General features: G+C 43.1%; 1 protein-coding gene across 3 annotated transcripts in view; it reads left to right on the forward strand.

Moving 5' to 3' along the window:
• Window positions 1-9,894, forward strand: part of NSD2 (nuclear receptor binding SET domain protein 2) — a 92,913-nt gene extending 83,019 nt beyond the window's left edge. For all 3 annotated transcript variants that reach the window (XM_040335289.1, XM_040335290.1, XM_040335291.1), the window contains exons 21-23: window positions 393-499; window positions 3,001-3,205; window positions 4,807-9,894. In XM_040335289.1, coding sequence (XP_040191223.1) covers window positions 393-499; window positions 3,001-3,205; window positions 4,807-5,048 — 554 coding nt within the window. In that variant the 3' untranslated portion in view covers window positions 5,049-9,894. The remainder of the gene's footprint in view (window positions 1-392; window positions 500-3,000; window positions 3,206-4,806) is intronic.
• Window positions 9,895-13,890: the final 3,996 nt, after the last annotated feature.

A 13,890-nucleotide genomic window follows, 5' to 3' on the forward strand; every position in this document is an offset into this window, starting at 1 on the left:
CTGTAAAATCTTTTTCTTGGAGTACATCACGGGACACAGAGCTCCCACCCCTCTTTTGGGGACCATTTTGGGAGGCATACTGCTTGCTACAAAACTGAGGTACTCCTCCTATGGGAGGGGGTTATATAGGGAGGGGCATTTCCTGTTTGAGATTGCCAGTGTCTATCACCTGAAGGTACTCCATATAACCCATATAGTAATGAATGCCGCTCTGTGTCCCGTGATGTACTCCAAGAAAAAGATTTTACAGGTAAGCTGTATTAAAAATCTCTTTTTTTAAACCGTCTTCAATAAAGGTGTCAACAGAGTGCGACCGTCCAGTCTTTTCTTCAGTTCATTTTTGTTTTCTTTTTTCTTGGTGTTTGTAAATTGTTTCTTTATTTTTGTTTTAGGTGAAGAACTTACATTTAATTATAACTTGGATTGTCTTGGAAATGAAAAAACAGTGTGTAGGTGTGGAGCTCCTAATTGTAGTGGATTCCTTGGGGACAGACCAAAGGTTTGTTTTACAGCTTTTGTTTGTGAATGCAGGGGGACAGAGTTGCTACCAGTGTTAATTTGTAGACTAAAACATTTTCGTTGACTAATCTTATTTTAATCGACTAAAATACAACTAAAACAATTGATGACTAAAACTAAAATGCCATTTTAGTCAAAAGACTAAATTGAAATTTGACATCAAAATTTACACTGGTCTGTAGTGCATGTTCATACCTCAATACCATAAATAGATTTTTCATTTTATGTGCTGCTGCACTCCTGCAGCAGTCCTCATCAGCTAATTATTGGTGCTTTGGATTATAGAAGATGGATGTTCCTTTATTCAGAGATTCTGCTAATAGAAGGTTTGGGACTTTGAAGTGCTCACAAGCCCAGCTCTGCAACAAGCTATAGCTGCAATTTCTGTCTGCCATACCTTCGCTAACTAGACCCAGGGCATTGAACAACCAACACAATCCTGTATTTAAGGACTGTACTTTAACTGAGCAATTGCCTTCTATTTTTCTATTGTGTGTGGATGCCCTAGAACAAAATTACACAAATATCCAGAATGGTTCTGCTTTGTATTCGCATGCGCACAGAATCTATTGGCTCAAAGCCTAGTCAGCTGACTAAACCGGTAAGATACCTCGCATATATTCCTTTTTAAAAGAGAACGTCTCTTTGGTGAGCAACTTGCCAAAATGATCCAAGATGTCACAAGAGGAAAGGTCCTTCCACAGCAAGAAAGTTACAAAATACAGTTTTTCAGACACTTTTACCTCCTAAAAGTGCATAGCGCCTCAGTGCTCTAACTAGGCTTCAACTCCTAAGCCTGAAGAGTAACTCTCCTACCTCACCTTTCTTCAAATTAACAAAAAAACGGACACAGACATTTTTAGTTTTGCAAAATGCCCTGAACCACCTTATGTCCCAGGGAGTCATTGTGTTTGTACCACCACAAGACGGGTTCAAAGGATTCTATTCACTTGTTCACTGTACCAAAACCCCCACACTTCCATATACCTTAACTTGTGGATTCCATGTAAAATTTTAGAAATTTAAGTAATTGCTTTAGACAAGGAGAATACGCATGGCATCTGTGGACATCCAAGATGCCCATCTACTTGTTCCCATTTACCCATTTCATTAGTGCTTTCTGTGCTATGCAGACAACCACTTCAAATTTATGGCTCTGCACTTGGGCCCATTATCTGCTTCCAGAGTGTTCACAAAGGTCTGAGCACCCCTGCTTTCCTTGCTTCGGACACAGGGTATCCAAATCGCATGCCTTTCACTTCTGAAGGACTCCTCTCCCTTATGCCTCAGAAAAATTTCCACAAGACCATTCAGATGCTCTAGGCCTTCGGCTGGATTATCAATTTATAAAAAAATCTGCAGCCTTCCCTGAAATACTTGGATCTGGTCCTGGATGTATCCCATGCAAAAGTCTTTCTACCAGAAAGGAAAGTTCTTTCTTTGAGCTCAAGCTCGAGAACTGAGATCCAAGAGACCTCCCACACTGAGATTCTCCATCAGAGTTCTATGCCTAATGGTAGCCTCCATTGAAGTAGTACTATTCACCCAGCAAAACATATTGTTGGACCTGTAAAAAAGAGGGGTCTTTCTCTGGCTCTGCCCATGCTCCTGTCCAGCCAAGCGTGGAATTCCATATCTCAGCTAAAGTTCTTTCTTCCCTAATTACTGGAAAGTTATCACAACAGACAAGCCCTTCAGGCTGGGGAGTCCAAGTCAGAAGCCGTGTGGTCATTGATGGAAGCCATTGAAAGAAGCCAAGCTCCTCATCAACTTGAAGCTGAGAGCAGTCAAGTTGCCCTGTGACACTCGACCCTTCTTCTGAGGGGGCCCTCAATCGGTGAGCAGTCAGAATGCCTAGGCTGTCGCCTCAATCATCCATCAAGAGGGCCCCAGGAGTCCTCTAAAGCTTTGTCACTGTCCAGCCACCTGAAAGTGCATGCCTAATAATCCATGGTGTATGAATTCTCTACCTGTGTCCTTTTACTGTTCTCCACGATATGGAATATATAGGAAAGTAAAAATTCCTAATTTTTCCTCCCCTGAAAGGGTGGCGGCTTGCAAAAACTGTCATTCGTGTAAATGCTAAAGGTTTTTGTGTACGATCTCCCTATTTGAAAATGTTAAGGTATTGTCCCAAAGCCTTTTTTTGTTTTTGTGTGGCGTGAAGAACATTTGGCAGATCTTTATTGTCTACATTGTTGGCGAGATTTCTTGTTTCAGTAATTGCTCAGAAAGTGAGATTAAAAAGGCCCCAACTTATCATACTTTTTTCCAAAGCAGTGTGGCAGAAGATGTGTGTAATTGGGCTGGCTGAATGGAATTAAAACTTTCAGGTTATTTTCTGTATAAGTAATTTTGTGTATTTTTACCTTTTTAAAGGCTAGCTAGACAAATGTTCTGATTTTAGTGCAGTTGCAGTGTGTAGGTGACATACACAGTTCATTTGTTCTTGGTGTATCCTAATCCTTTTTGTGTTTATAGAATTCCTCTGCATCTGCTCATGATGAAAAGGCCAAAAAACCCAAAAAGAAGGCAAAACGACGCCGAACAAAAGGCGATGGCAAAAAGGAGTCTGAGGATTACTGCTTTCGCTGCAATGATGGTGGAGAGCTCATTTTGTGTGATAGAAAGGTGTGCACAAAAACCTACCACCTTGATTGTCTCGATCTTGACAAAAGGCCTTTTGGTGAGTTTGTTTATAAATTATCTTCTCCATTACCATAATCTTATCCCTTGCACTTGGAATATCCTATTCAATGTAGTTTTAAATTCAAAGGTAATTTCAACCAAAAAAAAGCACATGAAAGTAAAAAAATCCATTTGTGGTTAGTGGATCACGAGTGCAATTCTAGGCTCCTGCAGACTCAGTACAGCTATCAGCCCATACTTCCATGTGGGAAGAATCAAACTAAAAGGGTGCTCGTCAATGCTCTCGTGTTCTGCACTTTACGCATGTAAACGTGAGTAAAAAAATCTTCCGTGCATAACTGCGTGCAGGCAAGATTTTCGTAAGATCTTTCTGCAAGCAGGACCTTGCGATGGAATATACTACCATGTGCATGACCCCCTTCGGATATGAAAGCAGCACATTTTGTACCCACGTGCATGAGCTCTGAAGAGCGAGATCAGTCAGAACTTTAAAGGAAACATTTCACCTTTTTAATTACACCATGCACCCCTTCCCAACACCTCGCCACTCTGCCCAGGTGCTTGCTTATTTCCTCCAAGAGCCTTCTCTATTTTACCAGCCAAGATGTAGATAATAATCTAGTGCCAGGCCGGTCATGCGTGTGCATGAAGGTCCCATAGATTTACATTTTTAACCCCTTTTGCAGAACACTCCTACCCAGCAAGGCTTCCTTGCCACATACCAGTTTGTTTGAGCTATGGTGTGCGTTGTTGGAACTTGAGAAGAGGGATGACCTCCTGGCACCCACCATGTGACTGTTTGGGTCTGCTTAGGCCTAAGCACTGTCTCATACCAAGAGAAGCATTGACAATGGCCCCAGCAGTCAGAAGCAACAAGGTAGCAGAAATGGTAAACTATACATGCCTAGAGGGGAGGTGTTTTATAGAACAGAGTCTCTCTTTAAATTGACTACCATAATAGAATTCCCACTAAAAAAAAACAGACCCCTTTCACACGGCTGCCTCCATCTGGCTGACTCCACTTGCTCAGCAGGGGATCGATCTGCTGAGGAGGCGGATGACAGGTCTGTCTCTGCTCACTTTGCAGAGCAGAGATGGACACCGCCCCGCTCTCCTCTATGGGGAAATTGGGTGAAAACAGACCGCCTGTCCCTTTTTTATCCGATCTGCCAGACGGAAAACAGAACCACCATCTGTCTGGATTTTGCAGGCAGGATCGGATAGTGGCAGATGTCCGCAGACATGTCGCTGCTGACATCCGCTGCTCCATAGGGGGAGAGTGCAAGGTCTGATCAGGTCTGCCTGAAAAACTGACAGGCCGACCTGATCTAACAGCCCATGTGAAAGGGGCCTTAGAATCGCCTTACTGCGCCAACATCTTTTCACTAGGGTTAATTTTTTTAAACGGGAGAGTGCAAAATCTTGTGCAGCTGAGCATAGAAACCGACCGGCTTCGATTTTTTTTTTTTTCAAAGCTTAATTGAATACGCTCAAGTTTAAAAGCCGATTGGTGCAGCTGTGCATGGTAGCCAAATTTTGCACCCTCCAACTTTAGTTAATCAATCTGTGTCTGACTCTGTTTGGCAGTCTTGTATTACTTAAACCGGTAACTGATGTGCTTTACATTTCCCCCTATAGGAAAGTGGGAGTGTCCATGGCATCACTGCGACGTCTGTGGAAAAGCTTCGATCTCCTTCTGCTGCCTGTGCCCTAATTCCTTTTGCAAAAGTCACCATGAGGACAAACAGTTTAGACGGACAAGGGGTGGCAAGCTGTGCTGCATGGAGCATGACCAGCGCGAGTTCAATGAAGTCCAAGCTGCTGAAAACAAAGCTAAAGAGCACTTAAAAGCCATGCAGAAGAAAAGTCAAACTAGATAAACACAAAGGACTGCAACACTATTGTAAATATATATACCTATTTGTGAATAATTTGTATGATGCCCTTTTTTAATTCAATGCTGTACAGCCAGCTCACCTCCTGATTCAGGACACAATGTACCCACTGAGCCAACCTCTGCAGCCTAGGCTGCATCTGCACTGAATGCAAAGCTGTATTTACTGCAGCTCCATAACCTGTCAGGACAACCACCTTACACAGCATTACTGCTATAGCCTTATTGGTGGCTTGATATTGGAGAGGCTCTCATATTGGTTTAAGACGGGAGCTGCTTGAGGTACACCTATTGAGCAGGTATTGTTGAGAACCTGTCACCCATATACAGTGGAGGTGGTCATATAGTAAGCAAAGCTTACATTCATCCTCTTGAATATTTAGCATCTAAACACGATGGGACTAAATTGCAAACCTATGTCCCAGTAAATCTAAAGGATGGCCGTTGTTGCTTTTATCGCCCTCCAGAGCAGTTGTAGTGGAGAATTTTCCGCTGCAAAAAAGTAGCGCCCTTGGGCCTGATGCAACAGATTTCAGCAGGTTTTAGTGAAGGGTTTTCTTGACTTTAAATGCATGCTTGTTACTAATTGAGTGAATTGATGGGCTTTATTCTATAAAGCATGTCCCAGTGCACCATATGGCTGCCCACGAGTTTGCAGCATTGTTGGTACCAGCCAGTGAAGTGACAGGCTGTGTGTTTTAAAGTGTTGTCCCACCACACAAACTAGCTGTCAATTTTTACAGTTTCTCGTTCCAGATTGGTTTTGCTTGTTACCAGTAAAAATTGTTTTTTGTCAAAGCAAAATGGTTGCCACCGCTGTTTTGGATGACAGAAGTTCCTGTTAAAGTTTTTTATGTTGTGTTTTTCTTTTATTACAAGACACTATTTAGCTCCATCTTGGCAATACTTATATATTTTAGCGTATTTTTATAGTCCAGACAAAAATTTGTATAATCCTTTTAACGGAATATAGGTACATTTAACACAATATTGTTTTCATAGTGTTGTCTTCTTTTATCTGAGGCTTTTGCTGCAAATGTCAGTAGTGCTACAAGCGCTGCTTTCACCCGGCCCAATGACCTGTCCTGGTAACAGGATTGAACATGTGGCTATTTTTTTTTTTTTTTTTTTTACATCGTGAAAGATTTTATATATGACTGTTAACTGTGGGAATTTTTTTTTTTTGTTCTGTGATTGTTTTACAGATGTACAGTTGCTACCTCACCTGGGTAATATTGTGGTTCCCAACCTGAACATTTTATTGTGTGTTTTCTTTTTTTTTTTTTTTTAAGGGGGGGGGGGGGGACGTCCCTAAGTGGGGTGGGTTTGTAAATCCCTGTGCCTGGGTTCCACTTTTTCTATTTAAATCACTCAGTCAAAGGCAACTTTATTTTTGTATCGATGTCAGAAGGCTGCATGGTCTGTCAGTTCTTATATTTCTCAAATAATTCAGTGTCTGGGTAGCCAGTTTTTACCACCTGCCATGACCACCACTCCCTGGACTAGATTCTCCATTCATTAATTTATTTATTTCATCATAGAGAAAGGGGCCATGTGGCTTTTTATTGTTCCTGTTTGGTAGAATGATCAGGAAAATGGAGGCTGCTGGAAGAACCATATTGTGGAGTCAAGCCAAACCTTGGCCACTAAAGAAGCCAATATAGTGCAGAAGACCCATAGAGGCAGTGCAAGCCATCTGCTGGCCTTCGTAGTCAGGGCAGCTCAGAGGTGGCAGTCGCTGGCATAGGCGTAAAATTAGCTTGACCATTAACTAGCCTGTGTTTGGGCAACTGTAGTCTGGTCAATCGAAACGTAGCTGCCATTATGTGCTCAGTTTCCTCTGAACCACCTTCCTTCATTGGGTGTTATACTCTGAGTACTGAAGATTTCCTGTCAACTTCTAATGCCTGTGAGCCAGCAAGTCCCCAGAGTGCCCAGCGACAGATTATTATTTTTTTTATTTATATACTTCATGCCACTCAGCGGGGTTCACATTTAAAGTACAGGTGGTATTTGTCTTAGCCAATGGCTTCATCTCAGAGTTCAGCTGACGATGGTGTCATGGAAATGTGGCTCTTGTAGAGGCCACATCACATTTTCTTCTGTCAACATTTTATTATATATTTTTTGTGGTTTGTATGTTAGGGCCATGTTTAGCCTGGGATTCTGCACAATGCTTTCAGCCCAGGCCTCCTTGATCTGTAAGTGGATAAGCAATGAATGTGGGCTTAGTAGAATCTGTGGGAGAGCAGTGTCAGTGAGTATATAACATGTGCCATATTTTGTAACAGTTTTCTTGACTTTTAATTTTGTGAAATACAGCTATTTAAAACTATCCAAGTTCTTCATGGGTGACTCCATTTAACCTCCTTTTTTTTTTTTGTTTTTTTTTTTTTTTTGTACCCACACTTCAAAATTGTGAACCCTGGGATGCTCACAGTTGTCAGTTTTTGATCTAGTTGCTGCTTCTTATGTCTGAGATCGAAGCAAAGAATTGTTAACTCCCCAAAGTCTTGTGTGCTTTAAAAAAAAAAAAAAAAAAAACATTTTTAGAAAGGTCAGCAGTGGCAGATTGCCTGTCTTTACCTCCAGCTTTAGTTATGCAAATCAACATGATTGTACTTTACCAGCTCTTTGCTTGTTCAGGGTATTGCTTCAGACATACTAAGGCCGGTTTCACACTATTGCAAATTGGTTACGGGATCCCCGCATCCAATTCGCAATAGCAAGGGTATGTGAGTGTCTCTCTATGGAGCCGGTTCACATATCTGATGCGGCTCTGCACAGGAGCCTTATGCGTCTTTTGGTCCGAATTTGGGCTGAAACAGTGGACCAGGACACACTAGACCCCCTGCTATGAGCCTCATTGGGTGTGAACGGAGCCGAAAGCTACAGAAGAATGGGTGCCAGACAGAAGGTCAGGAATGGGGGGGCCTTCATATTTCAGGTTCACTTCAGTGCAGATTTTAATACTTTGCTTTCACTTCCCTGCTACTCTGTTCAGAAGCTTGGAGAAAAAAGGGAAAGCCCTGTGTAAGCTACAAGATACTGGACTTATAGTTTACACAGGGCTTAGGGTTCCTTTTTGTGGCGAGGATTAGTCCAGCACCATAAGTATTAACTATTTTCTTTTGGCTCCTATTGCTGAACGGGGGAGTGGAAGTAAAGTATATGCTGCTGTGGGGTGGGGGTTAAAGCAAACCAGTTGCTTTGCCCTTAGTGTGCCAAACATGGGTTTTCTATAAGTGCATACAAGCATGTCTTATTAGTAAATGACTTCTGAGACCAGTGTTTACCATTTAAACATTTAGTTGGATTTTCTGGCACTCAGCCCAGTAGTTGCCCATAGTTTGCCAAATGATTTTTAAAGCCTGCTAAAGACTTCTTAAAGCGGTAGTAAAGCCCACTTTGTGATTTTTACCTACAGGTAAGACTATAACGAGGCTTACCTTTTAGGTAAACTGAATATCTCCTAAACAAGCACTGTTTAGGAGATATTCACCCTGGGTGCAGCCAGTGACATCACCAGCACATGGGCTCTGAAGGTACCATGTCAGAACGTCAGAGCTTCGTGCCTGAGCCCAAGTGCTCCCACGCACGTGTGTGACATCATCGGCCTAATTGCACGCTCAAGTGTGCAAACCCGGGGGAAGATGTCGGCCCTCTCAGTGGTGACAGTGCAGTGCTGGAGGGCTTAGTTCTAAGGTAAGTATTTCTTAGTATGCGATGCATACTAGCACATTATGCCATTGTCCGTCGTACAGGTTTTAGTCTTTTTAAACCAGCAGCTGTTTACAACCGCTTTCAAATCGCATTCCTATGATGGTGTGATTTGGCTCTCGCAGCCTGGAGCTGAAGAGTGCTTAGGCTTACAAAAAACTGCTTAACACTTTTTTACTAACATTTGTAATGCTAAAATTTAAAAGCCATTTAGAATTCTTTAGTTTTTCAGCTGAGAGGAGACATTGACTGTTGACTAGGAGTCTCGGGCATGCAGCAATCTGTTTGTGAAAAGGAAGCCATTAGATAATGACGCATATCAAAGCAGTTTATGGAGAATGCAGGCAAGTTTCGTGCAAAGTTTTATACAAGCCTCCAAAGCACAGATCTGAGTGTTGTACACAATTTTTCTAACAACCTCTTCACAGCGGAGAAGGCTGCTGTCTCAGGATTTTGATGATGCCATGTACTGTACCAGGGAATCATTCACCCAGCAGTGTGTTTGTGTAAAAGCAGCCAAAGCAACTTTATGGACCAGAAACAAAATTGGATCTCCAGTGGCAGGGGATACCTTACAAATGTTGCTTATGTTGTCTTCTGCCAAAAATCATTTTGTGTAAGGTCTCAGTGACTTGACTACACGTTTACTTCATTGTAATGTCACCTGTCATATTGTGGTTAGCTTGCTGTTAGGCATTCTGATTTTTGTCATTGAATTTCAGATATTTCGTTTTTTAAAAGTTTTGTTAAGAAAAAGTTTTTAGTTTTGTACTATAGAGACTGATTTCTGAAGAATGATTTTTGCATTATGGTATACATCACATATCTCTGAATAGTGTTACCTGTATCACATTGTTTTTTTCGTACTGAAGCTTCTGGCCTGGGCTCCCAAAATCCTTTCCTGTTTTTTTTTTTTTTTATTCTAATTTTTTTGTTAAAGTATATTGTTTCCTGAAGAGGTTCTACAATGAACAGTGATTTAAATACGCACTTTATTATTTTCTAATGCCATTTTAATTTTATCATTACTCCAACTTGAAACATCCTACAAAGTTTTTGTTATATTTTTTTTTTTTTTTCTCACCGAAATAGAACTTTTTTTGGTTACCTAACTGTTGTGTGTCTGTGTCTCTTTTTTCTCCAATCCCCCCTAGGGGAACAACCACTCAAATGCAGTACAAATGAGGTGCGATTACTGAAAAATTTATCTTTTTTTTCAAATAATTTTATTAGACACAGGGTAACCCCCGAGTCACAGAGACAATGCAAAAAGAAAATTTCAGAATATTAGCAAAAACAGTGCATATGATATTGCAGCACATTACAAGGCAGACATCAGGGGGAGCTTGGTGGCTCCCCACGTAAGCGGCTAAACCACCAGCACATTCTGCCGGAAGTCGAAAAATAGCACACAAAAGAAAAAAAAAACTCTTGGATAATAGAGACAGAGAATGGATAAAAGAAAGGGATCAGAAGGGAAACGAAGAAAGAACAGGTAGGGGGACTGCAGACGCAGGGAGGTAGGGAGAGAGAAGGCGGAGAAGGGGTAAGGGAAGGCTCGACCCGTGGCTCAGGGCGGATCCTCATGGCGACGCCATTCCTCCCAAATTTCGTCATGCTTCTCCAATCTATCCTGCAGCCTAGCTGTCATTTTCTCCCTTAGCTCAACATCTTTAATCCTGGCGTACAGGTCAGTTTGAGAGGGGGGGGGGGACACGCGCTTCCAATGTAGAGCGACCAGGCACCTCGCGGCCGTTAATACATGCCTCATCAATTTTTTGGAGGATTTGGGGATCAGCAGGGGTGACTCCCCTAATAAAAATAGTTTAGGGGACCAGGGGACCGGTACTCCCAGGAGGCGAGACAACAACTGCTGGGTTTCCGTCCAAAATGGCACTATCTTGGGGCAGGTCCAGTATATGTGGTACAAAAAGTTGTTCAGCTGCCAGAGACACGGCCTTTGGTTGGGGGCACCCAGGTCTAGGGTCATGACCACCGGGGGGCGTGATCCGACCAGGATATCGGCAATATCCGGGCCTCCCTAGTAACGCGAAGGGTAGCGTTGTTAACGAAAAAGTAGTCTATACAGGAGTGCATGCGGTGTGGGGCCGAGTAAAACGTGAACTGTCTGTCCCCCGGGTGAAGGGCGCGCCATGTGTCAAATAGGGCATAACGTCTTGTGAGCTGGCGGAAAAGTTTAGAGTCCCTGTGGGCTCGGGTTTGCGGGTCAGAGGGGTTCAGTACCTGGCGGTCAAGGGTCACCGGAAAAATGTATCTTAAGGCTGGGTTCACACTAGTGCGAATTGGATGTGGATTTCTCTGCATCCAATTCGCATGACAGGAGACTGACCGATTGACGCATCTCCGGGATCGCTGCGGAGTGGATTGCACAGGGGTCCTGTGTGTCTATGGCTCAGTTTCAGATCTGAATTCAGGCAAAAATTTGGGCATGATTTGTCCCTGAAATGGAGAATGGGGACACACCGGACCCCTGCTGTGAGCTGTGCCCGCACTTAAAGTGGATGTAAACCTGATTCATGACATTTGAGCTGGGCACATATATCTGCAGTATTTTGTTATCTCTTTTCAATGAGCTAAGTTTTATAGTTACCTTCTGAGTGGTTCCTCTGTTATCGGCCTGAAAACTCCTGACATGTTTGACTTTTTAGACAAAAGCAGCCAGAATCTTTTGTCAAAGGAGGTTGCTAACATAGAGCCGTTTTGTAATTGGAGCTGCTCTCTGCTACTCTGAGAGTCTCTGCCTATGATGAGAGGGGGTGTGTGCCTTTCTTCCAATCAGCAATGTTGGCTATATGCCCAAACATCACACTTTGTGTTAGGAGATTGTCTCTTCCTGGTTAACACAATCTCAACTTTCTAAAACTGTATATAAATGTGAACACCGAAGATATACATATAAAATCTGTGTAGGGAGATTTGGTTAATCTCTGTGTATCATCTGAGGCTATTTACTTCACTGGGTGTATGGAGGATTTACATCCACTTTAATGTGCACCCAGCCTTAAGCATGATATTTCCTAGTTTTCAGTTTAATACTTCAACAGTTAGTTACATAGTCAGGTTAAAAAAGATACAAGTCGAACCATAAGAAATATAATTATATCGTACAATTGCATATACCCAATTCTATACCCACAGTTGATCCATAGGAAGGCAAAAAAAAAAAACGGCAAAGCATGATCCAATGATCAGGGGAAATAAAATCCTTCCCGATACCCCATGAGGCAATCGGATATTCCCCGGATCAACTTTACCTATAAATGTTAGTACCCAGTTATATTATGTACATTTAGGAAAGAATCGGGCCTTTCTTAAAGCACTTTACTGAGCTGGCCAGAACCACCTCTGGAGGGAGTCTTTTCCACATTTTCACAGCTCTTACTGTGAAGAAACCTTTCCATATTTTGGAGGTGAAATATCTTTTCCTCTAGACTTCAAGAGTGCCCCCTTGTCCTCGGTGTTGACCGTAAAGTGAATAACTCAACACCAAGTTCACTATATGGACCCCTTATATATTTGTACATGTTAATTATATCTCCCCTTTAATCTCCTTTTCTCAAGAGAGAATAAATTCAGTTCCTCTAATCTTTTCTCATAGCTGAGCTCCTCCATGCCTCTTATCAGTTTGGTTGGTCGGTCTTCTCTGCACTTTCTCTAGTTCCCCAATATCCTTCTGGAGAACTGGAGCCCAAAACTGAACTGCATATTCCAGATGAGGTCTTACTAATGATTTGTACAGGGGAAAAATGATATCTCTCTCTGGAGTCCATACCTCTCTTAATACAAGAAAGGACTTTGCTTTCTTTGGAAACCGCAGCTTGGCATTGCATGTTATTATTGAACTTATGATCTACCAAAACCCCCAGATCCTTCTCCACTACGGATCCCCCCAGTTCTACTCCTAGTATGTATGAGGCATGCATATTCTTAGCCCCCAAGTGCATAACTTTACATTTATCAACATTAAACCTCATCTGCCACTTAGTCACCCAATTAGACAGAGCATTGTAGTCGGCTTGTAAATTGGAGACATCCTGTAAAAACGTTATTCCACTGGATAGCTTGGTGTCATCAAAAGTAACATTTCTGTCTGCAGATCTCAGACCCCATATCATTTATAAAGATATTAAAAAGTAAGGGTCCCAGCACTGAACCTTGGGGTACACCACTGATAACCTTCAACCATTCAGAGTAAGAATCATTAACCACTACTCTCTGAATTCTGTCTTTTAGCCAGTTTTCTATCCATTTGCAGACTGATATTTCTCAAATCGCCTTTCAGGACAACCCTGGAGAAAGCGCAGCTCCGCCTCTTTTTCAGGAAACACATGTGATCCTTTAAGATCCCTCCTCTTCCACCATGGCCTCAGTTATTGTGTTTCCTCCGCCATGGTGGAAGCAGATGAACCAAGGAGCTGTGCTCTCTCCAGGGTGGAGGGTTTGAGGCTTACATTTTTCGTTTCCGCCTGGAGTGCGGTGACCATCCCTCAGGCGTGGAGGGAATGCTCCGGAGTCCCCTGGCGCTCCTGCTCAGCGGAGCTATGGACCCTCAGCAGGCTGCCTCTAAGAGCCTGGAAGCCGCGAGTATGGCTCGGGGGGGGTGGGCGCTGCAGGTCAGCGGCTTCTGGGTCCCGGCTGGCGGGCGACGTCACGCACGGTGATGCAGCTTGCTGTGGGGGCGTGGCGCTAGTGGTTCCGAGCGCTTGGAACGCAGCATCTAGGGGGCGGGTCTGCCGGCCCGGCGCTTCCGGCCCTCGTTGATGACGTGGGGCCCGGGAAAATTTGAAACCCAGCGTTTTTGTTTGGAGCTCCGCTGCATGCTCTGCAAATATGGAGGAGAGACAGTCAGTGATGGCGGATACAGGCGCCGCAAGCACCGGTCAGGCCTAGGTAAGAGGGGTACAGCGGTGCCTTTGATTCTTTACCTTATTGCTTGTTTTTTTGTTTGATCCTCCCTGAGGGAGCCTGTAGGTGCCAGACAGAAGCCTGTATATTCGGTCTTGGTAACCTTTTGTTTGGTGGTTGTTTGTTTAAAGGGCACTTTCTGGTGGTGGCTAATCGAAGGGTGTTTTAAAAAAAAAAAAAGA

Source organism: Rana temporaria, chromosome 1 (assembly GCF_905171775.1).
Source record: "Rana temporaria chromosome 1, aRanTem1.1, whole genome shotgun sequence".
In the NCBI taxonomy this organism is placed as follows: Eukaryota; Metazoa; Chordata; class Amphibia; order Anura; family Ranidae; genus Rana; species Rana temporaria.